Source organism: Struthio camelus, chromosome 1, assembly GCF_040807025.1.
Source record: "Struthio camelus isolate bStrCam1 chromosome 1, bStrCam1.hap1, whole genome shotgun sequence".
NCBI lineage: Eukaryota > Metazoa > Chordata > Aves > Struthioniformes > Struthionidae > Struthio > Struthio camelus.
Genome location: NC_090942.1, coordinates 51,952,780 through 51,969,500, shown reverse-complemented (window position 1 = coordinate 51,969,500; position 16,721 = coordinate 51,952,780). Strand labels below are relative to the sequence as shown.

Here is a 16,721-nt window from a genome sequence, read left to right as displayed (position 1 = left end):
TTCAAGCTGGGAGCTGGGAGATAGAACTTCATTTCCTTCTAAATAGTTAACACTAGGGGTTCGATCCCACTCCTCAGGAATTACCAACTTTCTTAAATCCTAAGAGTTTACAGTCCTGGAAGCCCTGAAATCTGCCAGCCTATAAAATCTTTTCCTTTCCCCTGTAACAATCCTAGCAGCTCTGAAGGTCGTTTATCTCATTCCAGATGAAGTACTGTTTCCTTTGATGGCAGAGTATCAAGAGTATTACCTGAGATATAGTTGCCTCCTTTATTTCATTTTTTTTTTTAAAGGCAGCAATGAGAATTTCCAAAGATGGAAGAGAAGAGTTGATGATGCTGTGTCAGATTTGAATTTCTTAATAGTGTGCTGAAACATAGTTTCATTTAATCAAATCTCCCAAGAGAAATAAAATTGGAGGAGGAAAGGGAGTGAAGAGAAAAGCTTGTTTCTGTGAAATGAACTAGAATCGTATCTGTATATGAGCTAACATTACGTTGTGTGTCTCCAGAATTGTCCTTCTCAATCCTTCGTGACAGAGTTTTACAGGAAAATATCCCTGTCAAGAAGCTTCTTAGATTTCCTGGAACGTGCACTGGCCACCAAGTAATTCAGAACTTATTTTGAAGCATCTGTTCTTCGGCTTGCCTCAGCTGGCCTGTGGCACGTGGAACTGGCAGCGGGAGATTAAAAACCATCCACTGCTTGCTTAAAACTTTCTAACAGTTTCTGCAGCTGCAGAAGAAAATAATCGCTGCATTGGTGATCAGCTGGTTTTGTTTTGTCTTACCAAAAGCATCTGGTTGTTTTGATGCTTTTTATCCATTAAAGGAGATATAATCTTCCTTTTCTATACAGTGTCTTGAGACAGAAAGCCAGTTTATATCCTTTCAATTTTCAGATTAGAGTGTTTTAGGCTGAGAGTATCTTTTGACTGAACAAATAAGAAATGGCCTTTTCAGTGCCAGCTGGTATGTGAAAAGCCTCTCAAATGAGGTTGAAAACAGGTGGCAACAGTTCATTTTGTAATTGTTTAGGATTAGCATCTTATTCATAAAATACTAATTTTCAGCAGGTTTGCAACAGTCAGTTCTACAATGAATGGCAGATATCGTACTCTGTGTAACCAGATTATTTGTAAATTCAGTCTTGTAGTATATCAGTTGTGTTTTCTAAAAAGGCATCAAATCATAAGGACAGATGTTTTAGAAATAAAATCCTAGCTCTTTGTGTGAAGCTATATATATAGTATATAAAATATAGACTGTTTTTTGCATGTGTTTGATGCCATGTGAAATTATTAAATTAAAAATTAATTTTTAAATTTAGATTTATTGAATTTAACAATATTGTTAAGACTATCCTATGAATATCATAGATTTCACGTTTTGGCTTCTAGCACTTGGGAATTATTTATAGGTTTAGAGAAGAACTGCAACTCCAGAAGAATCTTGCAGCATTGCTGTTTATGAATCAAAAGTGTGTATGTAATGCCACTGATGCCTCCTTCTCCAGATATACTGTTCAGTGTCTGCACTACACTACTATATTCAGTATATCCTCGCTAGGATTTCCACTGCATTTGTGTGGTGTACCTTATGATGTCTTAGTCCTTCTCATCCATGCTCTTTCTTTGAAGCCTATTGAAATGAAAGCCTAAAAATATAAGAGATATAGTGCCAGCTTGCATCAGAGAAGCATACAGTGAACCATAAGTGCTGTTATGGAGAAAGATTTTATTTATCTGAGGGAAATTATATATGGAGTTACACTAGTGCAAAAAAAATTTGCATCCTGATCTACCCCATTTTGCTTAGTTATGCTGGTTTATTCTCTCTGACGAACAGTAGCATTGATTCGTGCAAGCTGTATGTGTGCGTGCACAGAAGTCAGCAACATTTACATGGAGCCTCAGGTTACAAGGGCAAACTGCTACGGTTTTGGAGTATGGTTGCTAAGTAGATGAACCGGAATCCAGCAACTTTCTTTAGTAGACTGTCAAAAGTTGACTTTTCTCTCTGTGTGATATTTTTCTCCTTTCATCTTCTGCAGAAAGTCTGTATTTATTATAAGATATTCCTGAAAGCCATCTGAGTTTTCTGCAAATATTACTGTTGCTATGTTAATCAGAAAAAAAAGTGAATAATATACATTATCCATACTTCTTTCAATAACCAATAGCTATCATTTTCTAGGGCTTTATTCATTATAGGCTTCAGTGCTTCCTGTAATAGTTAAATAGGAAGGCTGATAGTTATATGAAAGCTAATTTTTAGCTAATATTTTTATTTCCAGCTACAAGCTAAACTGAATTTCATACAGATCCTGGAAAGCTAGGAGATTTCAAAGCAGTATAAAATACTTCTTATTGAAAATAACTATTGAATGACTAGATTGAATGTGAGAAACTACTAGGCTGAAATGATCTTTACTACAGTTTTAGTAGGTGTGCATAGTATAACTTATAATTTTATTTGCAGAGTAAGGCAGCTGGAAAGAAAACAAAAGTTTACCATATTGCCAAGGAGATCATGAGCTCAGAGAAAGTGTAAGTGTCAATTCTAAACTTAAGACCTAGTCAGTTTATTTTAATTGTGCAATTCAAAAGTAACTATTTGCTTTTTCTTGTTTTGGTAGGTTTGTGGATGTGCTAAAACTCTTACACATTGTAAGTATCAATACAATTTTTGTTTCCTCTTCCACTTGTTTCATCCATTAAAGTCCAATGTTTAGGTTTTATTTCAGTGAATATGATTTTTGTCTACAGTGCTTATGTGTGCAAAACATAAAAAGTAATCTAATTAAGCAGAGATTTCAAGTTGCAGATTTTTTTTATAATGGGTGAATATTTTGGTGGGTTTTTTCTCCCCCTTTTTAATGCGCGCAGTGTTCCAGATGAGTGGGGTACTGCTTGAATATTGAAAATGAAATGTGCATCCATTTATGTTAATAGGTACCTAGTTTATAGACCAGCTTGTACCATGGCAACAAACAAACATATCTTCCATTCATAAAACTTTGGTTAGAATAACTTTTAAACTAGTGGGGTTTTTGAACTAATTTATGTTTAGAAGTGATATAGGAAAATACACATTCTTTAGGTAGTGTAACTAATTAGCTCTCTTTATGTTCATCACCATGGCATTTTTTTTTAGGCTGCAGTATTTTGACAGATACTTGCTTCCTGGTAACAGCTGTGATTGCAGTGCACACAATAGTGATGTTCACAGCAAGGGCTGGGTATTTAATCCTTGCTTATGCAGACCAATGATCTGTTAAACATGTGGTGTAGAAGATGATAAAATAGTAAATTAATGAAGAATTTAGCTTTCTTTAGCACCATCTGATGTTATTTCTGAAAATCCTTAGGTCATATGTTTGTAGTATTTTATCATTCTAAAAATTGCAAGCATAGTAATTTTTCCTTGGGCAACAGACGTAGTTATATTGCAAACAGATGCGTCTGAGTCTCTTGAGAAGCATAGTTTGTGAAACTGGGAACAAAGACTCTTATGTATGGATGTGTACAATCCTGTAAAAAGGAGATCTTCCAGGCAGCAAAAAAAATTACCGCACCACTTCCTCGCTTGCCTTCCATCTTGGTAATTGGTTTTCCTGTTCTGTTAGTTTGATTTTTAAAATGGTGGGTCTAACGGTTGTGACCAATGTAGAATTTATAGTCAACATAATTTCTACTACGGAACTGAGGTTTAAATCCTGGTTAAAAGAAGAGAATTGCTCTAATGAGTATTGACAAGTTTAGTTATGTGATTTTAATTATATTCTTCATGCATGTAGCTTGTACCTTAAAAAGTCTCTTTGCTTTTCGGTGTGTCAGTTCTTGAAAATATATCTTCAGATAACGTGCAGTACTAGAAACAAAGGCCATTGTGGTGGAAAAAGCAAGCAAACAGAGGAAGAACATGGGAGAGTGAAGGCAGTGTAGGGAGCTGAGGAGGTTTCTGGTATAAACTTCTTAAGATTATCTGCGCATAAGTAAATCTGCAGTGCTATAGAATGTGTTCTGCTTTGTTTTAATGGATAACTCGCAACTCTGACCATGACAATATGTTAGTTTCTAGCTGCGAAATACAAACATGTTAGAAAGGTTCTTGTTGACAGCAGTAACAATTGATACGTATTCAGCCTGGTCTAACAAGGGCAGATGGTAGGCTGAGAGTCAAAGAAACACTTGCCCTGTTCTCACCTTTGCCCAAGGTGAACCTTGATAAGTGCTTTCGTCAGAGTTAGGCTCTACTTTTGAGGGAAGTGTTGTGCGCGTGTTCTTCATTAAACAAAATTGCTGTAGTTGAGAAAAGTCCCAGAAACACGTTGCTTTATTTACAGAGAGTGGTAGATTTGAAGATTTTGAATGCTTATCACAGACATTAAATCTGTTTACTTAGCATATTATTATGGATAATATATAAATATTGAAAAAAACTGCCATTTTGATTCTGCCTCTGTTTAAACTACCTTGGCTTACTGGCTTTAGTATCAGAATTACTAACTGCCAGATAAGCAACCTGACAGATTTCTGAAAGTGAAAACTAGGTTCTCCCCACACTGGGCTGCTTCACCTAAAGTCAGATGGCATGTCAGACATCTGACAATTGGCATGTCAGATGAGACTTCATTATACCTTCCGAACCCTCCATTAGTGTTTTTCCAAATAGTAAATAGTTGAAATTTAGTGACCAGTTCCATTAGCAATGCACTGAAACTGATAATATTCTATTCAGTCTGCCTTACTGATGCCAGTTAATGCAGGTACTCTTAGTACAGCCAGGTAACAAATCCATTGATTTAAGAAAGAGATATTTTTAAGGTGCTACTATTCAGAGTATTTGAAGAAAAGCCTAAAGCAGCTGAGAAGGTGGGAAGGTGGTTGCAAACTGGTAACAAGTACCACTGAATTTTTATTAGCATTTCCTCCTTTTCTGTTAAGGAAGTCAGGTCAGGGGTGCAACTCTTCAAGAAGTCAGGGTTTCTGTTCGGACACCGCACTTTTTGAGTACGCTTGGCTTGTTCTGTTTAAGACAGATTGCAAAAGTTCTCTAGAAAATGGTAAGTACTTAGGGAAGTTTCTGTTATATCATGAAATGAACTAGAGCTAATGAACTTCATTCAAAGCCAATGGCTTTGCACAATGATACTCTCTCAAACATATTCTGTGAATGGGATGTTTCAGGAAGGAATCAGCCATTAGATGTAATCTTGAATTCTCTGTATTTCTGGTAGTATAATCATAATGCTCTCTTAAGGGACAACAATCCAGTTGTCCCTTAATCCAGCTCTTAGAAACTGGCAGACAGAGTGCATGAATTGAACCGGCACATCTGTATATACCTTTCTGGGAGGGTTCAGGTATGGTTTCTAGAGGACATACATGGTCTATGAAGATGCAAGAAGCGTTAGTTTTTCCCTAAGGGCACTTTTGCAGGAAAAAATAACCATGAACTGGATGTTAAACCTAAGAGACATAAGAAACAAGCACCACCGTCCAAGGTGTTCTGTGCCCTAAAACACCGGTGTGTTCCTGGACACGAGTAGGCCAGGATCACTGCCTTTTGCACTTGCCTTACTATGGGATTTTTTGGAAATAATTTGCTTTGCACAAGTGAAAGCAACTCCTCAGCAGCACCGTGTTGCTGTAGGGGTAAGCTACCTGGCTTAGTTGCTATAATTTTTGTCCATTTTTTGGTCCTAATTTTATTATTTTGCCAACATTTACCGCTCTTCTTGTTCTCTCTTCCTTTTTGATCCCCCCCACTATGGGCAAGGAGGTTTCTGGTCCAGCAAGGGAGCATGCATTGTTTGGGATGGGATGGGTACTTCTACTGCAGGGCTTGATGTCTGACTTTTTGCTATGGGAGCAGAGAAGGAAGGGGGAAAAAAAAAAAAAAAAGGCAGGAGTAGGCCTGTAGGCTTTTGCCTGAGCCTTTAAATTTTCCCTTCTGACTTACACTTCAGTGCTGTCCTTGTTAGGACTCACTCTGAGAGAAAGTAGGAGATTGTCAGGAGGTACCTGGAACTTCTCTGCAGCCACGAGATCATCCTCTTATTGGACAAGAGCAGATGAGAGTTCAGACAACTTTCCCTTCTCTGTGTGTCCTTCCGGAGACACTTCGGGAGAGTGTGGAAAACTCTGGTTTAATTTGTTTTTGTTTTCAGAAGACATTTAAAGTTATATGTTTAAAAAAAAAAAACCCTTAGACTTGACTTTGTATGTTAAATTGTAACTAAATATTGTAAAGAATTAATCATAGTAGATTTGGGGAAAAGAATGCATATTGACGAATGAAATAACTGGGTTTTGGAGCAGAGGGCCTCCTGGCCTTTGGTCCTGGCTTACTACTGATCTACAGTGTGACCTGTGGAAAAAGTCTCTCAACCTCCAACTCCTGTTTCTCCAACTGCAAAACTTAAAAATTTGAACAGTTTGAAGTGAAGATATCAGTAAAATTTTTAGTCTATTAAGTATTTTACAATTGCTGACTTTTGAGGCATTTGACAATGAACTGCAGCTGTAGCTATCTTTTTTTAAAAAAAGCTAATAAAATAATTTTGATTTGGAAGGAAGCATTGCTGTACCACCTAATCTATTCCTTGAAATAACATTCTGGGAATATGACACAGTCAATTACTTATTATGAAAGTTAACTATGTTATTAAATGCTTATAAGTGAGCATAATAAACTGCTTGAGAAAAAGGTGTGAAATTATTTATCACCTTTCCAGAAGCAATCTCATATGTTTGAAAAATGCTGCAGTCCACATTTATTCATCTTTATTAATTATCATTGCTATGGTTAAGTCTGTCTATTTCTATCTTGTTTTAAATAATGTATTTGTGAAATCTTCTGTAACTGTATTCCTAGCAGTCTTGTTTACCATTTGTCATAGTACAGCCGTGTTGCTTTTCCTAGAATGTGAAACTGTCTCTTTTTTTCTCTCTCCTCCCATAGGATGTGTGTTTGTGTTCCTTGAAAATCATCCAAGTGCAAACATTTTTCCTTAAATTAAACTGATATTTGAGCTTTCTGGAGGTGCATTAGGTGGAGTTGTACTTCAGCAGAAGGGATTATGATTTATTTGTTCTTTGCTGATGGTATGGTCCAGGAGAACAAATCCAAGATGAATACAGGTGAAGCCTTAGGAGTAAAATATGTGATCGTGTTTAGATCGTGTAGCACTTTCTATTCCAATTAAATTTATGAGAAGGTTTAATTTTACCCATTTAAAGTTATCGCCATTCAATTATTCAGATACCTAACAGAGCACTTAATAAAATAAACAGATGAGTGAGAGTTTAGTCCTGTTAATATATTTCTTGGTTTACAACCAAACTTGTTCCTTTGCTCCTTAGACTAACAGGGGCAGGTTGCATTGAGTTGTGCTGGGAATCCTCCAGTGGAAAGAACAGAGAAACACTGTGACTCAGGGCCTTTGTGAAGGGGGAAGTGTATGGACTGAACACAGATGATTCACTATAGGGTCAGAACTATTTCAAGTATCACAGCCATTTACTTGCTTAAGAAAATTGCGTTGAAAGAGTGGGGCGGGGGGGAGCAGTGATGGTCGTATTCTACTCAAATATTGTTACAAATTGATCATCTCCGGCAAGAGCGCATGCCAATAGCATTAAAAAAAAAAAAACCTAATGCTTTTAAGTTGGGAGAGCTTTATCAGGCAATAATTCTACTACATATACTCAGAAGAAGTTAAAACTGCCTAAACTAGATTTTCTTATGGACAACAGGTAGCCCGTGGGATGCTGTCTTATGTTAGTCCGCAGTAGAAAAGGATGATTCTGGTTTGGAAAGAACATAAATTCTATGTACGTGTGCTCTTTCCAAAGAGGACAGTGATGAGTTCTGTCCTCTTCAAGTAGCTGTGAGAAGCCAGTTGTCTTTTCCTAAAAAGTTAGATGTGATATTGGAAGTTTACTGTTGGGCAAAAATATAATATAGAACTAGAAGCTATAAATAACATTTCAGAAAGCAGTTTTCAAAAAGTGTACAATAGCATCTGCTCTTCTGAAGGGAAAAGTTACCCTGGTAGGAAACTGGGATGATTCCATATAAGTATCTCAATATTCTTTTGTTTTTTGTTGTACAGCATATGACACTTTTGTCTAGGGTTGCAAATAGTGTTTTCCAGTGAAGTGAGCATGGCAAAGTTGTTTTTTTTTTTTTTTTTAAAAAAAAAAAGAAAGGAAGAAAAGTAAGATTGTAGTATTTGAGAAGCTCACTTTTAATTATAAAATCTATCTCATTAAAGTTCACTTTAAAGGATTGCTACAGTGCTTCAAACAGAATAATTTCCAGGACAACTCAGATGACTACCTTTGAATAGACTGATAAAAGCAGCGTGTTTCAGCAGTGTATGTAGTACTATACACTACAAATGTTTGTAATGTGGATCGCTTCTTGCACGTATTTATAGATATTGGAGATCATTATTCATCATCTCCGATGCAGTGTATGTATTTGTTATAGTGGTTCTGTTCCTATTTAGCAAAGAACAGATTCAATTTTAGAAGGAATTAGGTGCTGAAGCATTAAATTACCATTATTATAATTTCCAGGTCACTACCTACTCATGTCAAAAGTTGTCCTCATCTAAATAGCTTCCACTCTTTAGAGTGAAATTTCCGATTTTACTTTTTAAATTAATGTATTTCCCATTTAATTATAAAAATATATCAATTCTAGGCGTTTCTAACATATGAAATTACTTTCTCAGAAGGCCAGTACCTTCAAATAAAAACAGTTACTATAACCTTATAAAATAAATTTAACTTTTCCCACCCCCACTTTCTTCAGGCATATGACCTCTGCTTTTAACTCTTCAGTTTATCTCAAGCTGAACTTGGCACGATGGTTACTTCGCAACCACTGCCAGGTTATAAATACATCTTAATATGATTACAGTGACAAAGGCATAGAACTGCTGCTGTAGTAAGACTTGATAATACAAAAAAGAGTGTTGAAGTTTATCTCCTTTGTTGTTCAGCAGTCTGGTTTGCATCATTTGAAAGTTTGGTGTTATCTTTCTTTCCTGTGTTTCCTCTCTGCAGGGCTCCCTCTGTTGTCTCAGTTGTGGAGCCGGGTGGAGGGGATGACGAAGTAGAGCTTTGACTGCCTCTTTTAATGACCAAATCTTCCATGGCATGATCCAGAGCCTGATGAAGTTTATAGACTTTGGATCAAGCCAATAGAGACACCAAATTCCATGTATTTGGAAACATGCTGCAGGCTCTTTGAGTGCGGTATCTAGAAGTTAAATGTAGTTTTAGCCACAAATGACATTCCTGTCTTATCTACTGGTGCTTAAACCTGACTCCCTGGTTTTCTTTTTTTGTTTGGTCAGGGAGAAAACTAGTTTGATTATGCTATAGACAAAGCTGCTTTTCTTTACATGTTGCAAGCAGCCTTATAACGTTCAATTACAAGTCTTTTTTCAGCCCATGGCAAAGTATATTCAGTATATTGTGTGCGAGTGTGATTTTTGGGGGCTGGAGGGAATGTTGTGATAATATGAAGATGCATTTTGCATGAGGCTCTATAGAAAGCTTCATCTGAGCTTTAGCCATTGTAGTTCCTGCATCATTTGAGTGTTAAGCAATGCCCTAGGGTCAGGAAAATGTGTAAGACGCAGCTGGTAGTTAACCTGTGTGTCACTAGTCTGCACAGAGGCTGTAAAACAGAACATTTCCATATGAATAACGCCATCTGTTTTTTAACTCCATTGCATTTCGTTCTCAGTCTCTCGGCCCCATCACACTCATTGCCCAGTATCTCCTTTCAGTTTCTGTCATAGCTCTGCCCAGCCACAGCCTGTGTGACCTGGAGGGTCACAAAGCAAGCAAGTGCATCCGGAGCTCATGACTGCTGAAAGCTGATGTGGTGAGGGGAGAGGACAGGAGAAAGTTGAGACTTAGGTCTGATAGACCCTAAATGGTGCCAGGTGCTGGACTGATGAGATAGCAGCTAAGGCTTGTGGGAGACCTGTGGGGGGAGGGATGGGACTTGGGGTGGGTTGTTTGTTTTTTTAATTACCTGAGGACCCTACAAATTTTCAAATGCAGGTGTGGAATCCATACATATTTAAAATGTAACTCGTGATAGTACCTATGGACATGTGCTGTTTCTTCACCTCTTTCAGGCTATCTCATTCTTCAGACTGTTAGGCTTCAACAGACCACAAACTAAAAAGAACTATTAGAGATTGGGTTTTTTTTCCCACTCTCTCTTGAATTTAAATGAGTGACAGCAATAGAGCACTTGCATCCTAGCTTGGATTTTCCTTTTTGTCAGTGCTATATACTTGATTAATTTTTCAAGTGAAATACTAAATTGCTAACCTTTTTGAAAATTTTGTTTGCATGGGATCAGGGAGAATACCTTTCCTGATAGATACTGACTTACACTAAAGGTACAATCCTGGCTACGCTGATGTATAGGGGGCCAAGATTTTAGTTCTAGATTACTGAGGACCAGTAAGCCTGATCTCTCTCCTATTGAGAGCTTGTTATATCATAAAAATAGTATGATAAGCTCCTTCAAGGATAAGTGAGCAGGACTTCTTCATCCCTGTAAATGTTTTGAAGGTGCTAAGGTTGTTTTAGGATTATCATTAATATTTAAAATCTCATGATTCACATGTGTTGTTATAATATCTTTTTGTTAGATATTAATTTTCCTACATATAGAAGAGCTGCTAAATACAACTTTTTGTAACATTACATTATTTTATCCAAGGGGTACATCTTCCTAAAGGGTATCTGTAGATGAATTATGAAAACTAATATTACATTTTAAAATCATACGACTTTATCAGCTGCAGTAACATTTTTGCTTGTTGATCCAAAGCTTAACATGAAGATACTCAACGCTCCTAGCAGCTCTGCAGATATTAAGTATTCTTTTTTCTGTAGTTTCCTATTGTGTAGCATCAGCCCATTTTTATGGATGCATCATAAAAATAATCAGTAGCTTTCATATAGTGCACACAGGAGCAAGAAAGTGAAGGTCCAGTGTGAAACCAAACGGATTAAAGCTGTCTCCAGACAGTACGTTAAGGCTGCACAGAGACATAACACAGATGGTCCCTCCTTGCCTTCAGTAATAGGGAACAGCGCATGGACTGTCTGCAAAGAAAGCACTGCTGTCTGCCCTGATGCTTTGAAGGCTGTTCTCTCAGGGGGGTTTCTGTCCTCTTTGTGCTCCGACAGGATTTCCGGGATGCTGTGGCGCATGCCTCCAGGCAGCTTGGAAAACCAGTGATTGAGGACAGAGTCCTGAATCAGATCCTGTACTACCTACCTCAGCTGTATGAGCTTAATCGGGACCTCCTGAGGGAACTGGAAGAGCGATTGTCTCACTGGTGACTATCAATGAGGAATACAGTTCCTTTGATGTTGTTAACATTTATCTGAGGGACTTAGAGGACTCTGTATGGCCATGGTTCTACCCTTGTTTGTTTTTCACATGCCTCCTTAAATGACAGAATGGACTTGTAGGATATAGGAGACAAATTTCCATTTAGATCATTTATTTGTCATTTAGGTGCATCTAGAAGGCACGTAAACACTTTTTAAGCAACTACACTTTTTTGTCTAAAATTTTAGTTTTGATCTTAACTTCTGGTTCATACATGTATGGTTGGACATGATAACAAGTGGATTGATTTTATTAGAGGGGTAGGGGGCTGTGAAGATCACTTTGCATTTTAAAGATGGTTGAAATCTGCTAACCGAACACAACATTGATTGACAGCCATGATCCTGTTAAAGTCCATTCTCAATTACATGCGTTGGTGGACCAAATTCAGCTCTCAAAGTATGCTGGTAGAGGAACTGAAAAGAGTTAAAGGCTGTAATCAGATGTTTCCTATTGAGGAGCAGAGACAACACCTTGAAGTTTGAAGATCCTTTTCCTGAGGAGGCCAGCTTGAACTAAAGTGTTCTTATATTCAAAGTCATTTTAAGTAGACTGTGTATAAAGTTGTTGTGATCTAACTGTAAACTAAAGTGTAGAGGTGTGGCTAGGTAGGTGCATGGCAGGATTTTTTTAGAGCGCTTACAAAGCTAAGTGCCTATCTGCTGGACTGAAAGTTTTTGTTCAGAACATAAGCCAGAACATGTTAATGTGAAAAGATCAATGTTCTGCTGTAAGACTAACATACACAGTCTTTTGTGGTCTTTTTAATTGCTCTGTTCTTGTTTCTAGGCTTGACCATCAAAGAATTGCTGATATATTTGTGAAAAAAGGTCCCTACTTAAAGATGTATTCAACTTACATCAAAGAATTTGATAAAAATGTTGCACTGTTAGATGAACAGTGTAAGAAGAATGCAGGTTTTGCTTCAGTAGTTAAAGACTTTGAGGTACTGTAGTCTATTTTAAGATACATTATTTTGTGGATTTTCATCACTTGTGAACATACCTGCTTTAAGAGGCCGTCATAAGACTTTAGAGACTATCCTTGAATTTGTTTATTCCTTTTTGCTGCAAAGTTTTTTGGTTTGAGACCTAGAAGGGGGGAAATGAAAGAAGTAAATTTGAATTTTCTGAAGTAACTAGTAATTTTGACTACCACTGAGAGATATGTTAAAGGATCTAGATTTTCAGAAAATTCAGCACTTGTCACAAATTATATCAAAGATGTATTAATAAAATCACTAGCTACTTTTTTAGTTTTTGTCTCCTGATCATATTATGTATGAATTAACTGCCTTATTTGAACCAGACTGGCTTCTCCACCATGTCACAAGGCTATAGCTAACTCTTGGGACTCTTGATTCATTTCAGTTGGAAACATAGAAATGTGACTTTTTTGATCTGCAAACTTTCAAAAGTCTTCAAACCCAGCACATGCAACAATCAGATGAATGCTAATTCATGTCATTAGGAACATTGCCAAATTTGTACTTAATCCCCTTAAAACAAATGAGAGGAGAGGTGCAAAGTTCCTAAATGTGATCCACACAAATGTGTTAGTCATTGTGAGGCTTTCCCATCACCCTGCAGAGATTAAGCTGGCATTAAAGGAATTGTTGAAAATGACACAAACTGCTCAAATCAACACTAATATTTCTATATTAGTATAGTATTATATATAATTATATGTAATTGCTGGCAAAGACATAGTCATTTAACTATGAAAAATTAAGTAGATGATAGCTGACAAAATGAACTCACCTCACACCACACCACACCACACCACACGGGCTTCCCCTCCGTTAATGCCTGCTCTGCTCATTTACAGATGGTGAGAAAAGCTGCTCACAGTAGGCAGAGGAAGAAGTGGAAGTACAGAGTCAGGGAAGACAGGAAGGAGAAAAGAGTTCTTTTTAAAGACTTGGTGATTCTGATACACATTATTTTGAATGCAGACTCAAGATGATTAAAATTTTTGACGCACAGATCTTTTCTGTGTTACCTTTAGAGGTTTGGATTGATTGATTGGATTGGTTTTGTTTATTTCTAGGCAGATTCACCTCTCCTCCTCATTTAAAAACAGAACAAACCAAAACAAACAAAAAAACTACTTTGAATCTGTAAAGAATGTGCACGTTTACTGGTTTTGTTTTGTTTTTTTTTTTTTTTAAACTCATGATTAATTTTGCATGCTGTCTTCCACCTAGGGAAATGCTTGCTCTGTGGTGCAGTGTAACGCTGCAGTAGTCACACCTTTTGAGATAAAGCTTACTTGGTGACACTGGTAGTTGTGTAGAGGAATGTTTTCTTTTGCTGGAACCTTTGGCTACCACAGAATTGTTATTTAAATTTTGGATATTTTTTTCAGATGAGCCCCCGCTGTGCTAGTCTGGCACTCAAGCACTATTTGCTCAAGCCGGTTCAGAGGATTCCCCAGTACAGGCTCCTTTTGACAGGTACAGTTAAGCACTTTTACAGGCTTAAGAAGCCAGTTTTCACATGTCACAGGAAACTTGTTTTCAGGCAGTTGTATCCATCTGTAAAGCATGTTTATCTGACTGCAGATGTGTGAAGCTTTTTACAAAATATGTCATGCATTTAGCGGCTTTCTTTGTTAATATTGATTGCAGTAAGATACACATGGGGTATGCTGATATTCTCACCACAGTGGTGTGTTATCTGATGGCGAGTTCAGCTGTGCTTTGCAAACATGAGACCTGTGATGACTTTTTGTTTTTGTGGTAATAGAAGCCAGTAATTTAGTTAGAGGGTTGGAAAGCGCTGCTTTGGTTTCTTTTGTTGTTCTTTTTAAGAAGGAAGAAAGTTGTATGGAAAACTGGAACAAGGAGAAGGAAATGAAAGTGTATAGACACAACTGTGAACTTTTCTTGAAAGTATCTTCTCCATTTCCACCCACCCCTTCCCACCTAGGTGTTTTGTCTCCAAAAACCCTTCTCTCTTAAAAGAAAAATGAATCTTTTTGGTATAAATTACCAGGAAGTGCTTAAGGCTTGTTACAGAAGTTATAACCGACCTTAAGTTGAAGAGCTGGCTTAGGCTTAGGAAGGCTGGGTTTCCTTCCCTGCTGTAGCTTTGGCGAATTTGGGTGACCTTGAGCAAGCCATCTCCATGATGCAGTGTTTGCTCCTCCCTAAAGGGAGGGCAGTGATACAGGCTTTCTTTGTGAAGTGTTTTTGAGATGTGTTTGTTGTAAGAGGAGGATGGCTCCTGTAAGGAACTGGAAATACTTAAGGCTGTTTTTGAAAGCCATTGCTTCTTGATGAGTGATTTAAAAATAGCCTCTGTTTATGTAGTAACTACAAAATAAAATGCTCTGTGACCTTCCTTTGGCTCTGTAGCAGCTTGCTGGCATTTCCCCAGCAAGTGTTTACACTAGTGATGCTGTGGCAGATGCAGACTTAAGTGGTACAAAGAAGTTAATAACTTTATTAAGTTGATTATTTTCATTTTATTCATTTCATTAAAATCACAGATGGTGGAAAAGGATGAAAAGCCCTAAATGGATCAATTTTTTTGTAGGGAAAAATCTTAAAGTCTCTTAATTGATAAAGTAAAACTATACAAAGACATTTGGGGCTTGTTTTGCTTTAAAAGGGTACTGACTTAGGGCATGGCATAGGCCTGTTATTCATCCCAAAATCAAAGCAGCAGCTTTGGACATTTTCAAAGGTTTTTATTAAAAGGATTGAAGAGAGGAGCAGGATGACATTAAATACTTTTCTCAATATATACATACATATGCGCACGCACACACACACGTGCACACACACACAGGTATATGCAACTATATATTTGTATATAGTTGTATAACAAAGTGAGAGATGTCAGAGATGAACGGTACTAAAATGAAACTATGAAGGTGAAGACAAACTCCTTGTTACCATTGCCTGTGAGTGTATCTGGGACAGGGTCTTTTGGACGGGTGACTGTACAAGTGAACAACTCATTTTATGGAGATAGGGGTTGCTGTAGGAGTCTCCAGTCCTGCAGGTTGTACTGTAGCTGCCCAGCTTTAAGCAAGTCTGCAAATACAAATGGCCACTGACATGAATTGTATTGCAATACTCGATACTGATTTGAAAGCAGATGTGTTTGTTGTTCTGTGGGAGGAATAAAAGAGATCAGACTAAGAAATTAATTATACTGAATTGTTTGTATCTGTTTCATTTTCACGCTATTCAGTCTAGCCTGCCATTTCAGTCTTCTGTTTTCCTTGCTATTTTCTCACTCTTCCATATCTATGCGAATGATGTGCCTGCTTTCCCAGAATCACGAATGGTTGAGGTTGAAAGAGACCTCTGGAGATCATCAGATCAGATCTCTGCATCCTGTCAGGGCCCGTGGACTTGTGGGTGTCAAGTTTGCCTAAAGATCTCTAACCCAATCCTCCTCCACCAAAGGAAAGTCTTCCTTTCTCCAGACTTTCTCCCTGCTCTCCAGGGTCCAGGATTCCTGAGGTCTGGCCTTAGTAGTAAAGACTGAAGCAGAGAAGGCGTTCAGTAACTCTATCTTCTCTGTATCCTTCATCGCCAGGGCCCCTGCCCCATTCAGTAGCGGGCCCATATTTTCCTTCCTTTTGTTAACGATGTATTTGAAGAAGCCCTTGTTGTCCTTGATGTCCCTTGCCAGATTTAATTCTAGATGGGCTTAGTCTTCCTTGTCACATCCCTGCGTACTCTGATAACGTTCCTGTATTCCTCCCAAGCGGCCTGTCCCTGCTTCCAACTCCTCACTTCCTGCTTGTGTTTGAGTTTTGCCAGGAGCTCCTTGCTCATCCATGCAGGTCTCCTGCCCCCTTTGCTCAACTTCTTGCACCTTTCTTGAGCTTTGCTACCTCGCAGCAGTTCTGTGCAGTATCAGGTAATCTTCATACACGCTTGTGTTGCAAAGTCTTTGGAGCAGATGCCAAATATTTGGATTTGCTGTTGGAGTGGGCGAGACAGCAAGTAAACAAGCAAAACGGGAATGGGCACGACTTGCAATGATGCAGCAGCAACTCCAGTCAGAGATGATGGGAAGCTGCGGGGGAGGGAGAGGGATTCAGCGCAGAAGAGCAAAAATCATCCCGGAAATGAAGCTGCTAGGCCTGAGTCAGCAGGGAATTCGTCCTATTTAGATGTTCTGTGTCAGTGGGACAGCTTTGTACTTGCAGCCTGCTGCTACACAGCCACATCACAAGGTTGTTGCTGTGCTTTGAAGTGTTGTTACTTCTGTGCTAGCAAAAGCAGGAACAGGTGGGCTCATAAATCAGCCG

General features: G+C 38.0%; 1 protein-coding gene across 2 annotated transcripts in view; it reads left to right on the top strand.

The window, feature by feature from the left end:
• Positions 1 to 16,721, top strand: part of FGD6 (FYVE, RhoGEF and PH domain containing 6) — a 79,175-nt gene that overhangs the window by 29,486 nt on the left and 32,968 nt on the right. For both annotated transcript variants that reach the window (XM_068937911.1, XM_068937917.1), the window contains exons 4-8: positions 2,481 to 2,548; positions 2,638 to 2,668; positions 11,240 to 11,391; positions 12,237 to 12,393; positions 13,815 to 13,902. In XM_068937911.1, the coding sequence (XP_068794012.1) occupies positions 2,481 to 2,548; positions 2,638 to 2,668; positions 11,240 to 11,391; positions 12,237 to 12,393; positions 13,815 to 13,902 (496 nt within the window). The remainder of the gene's footprint in view (positions 1 to 2,480; positions 2,549 to 2,637; positions 2,669 to 11,239; positions 11,392 to 12,236; positions 12,394 to 13,814; positions 13,903 to 16,721) is intronic.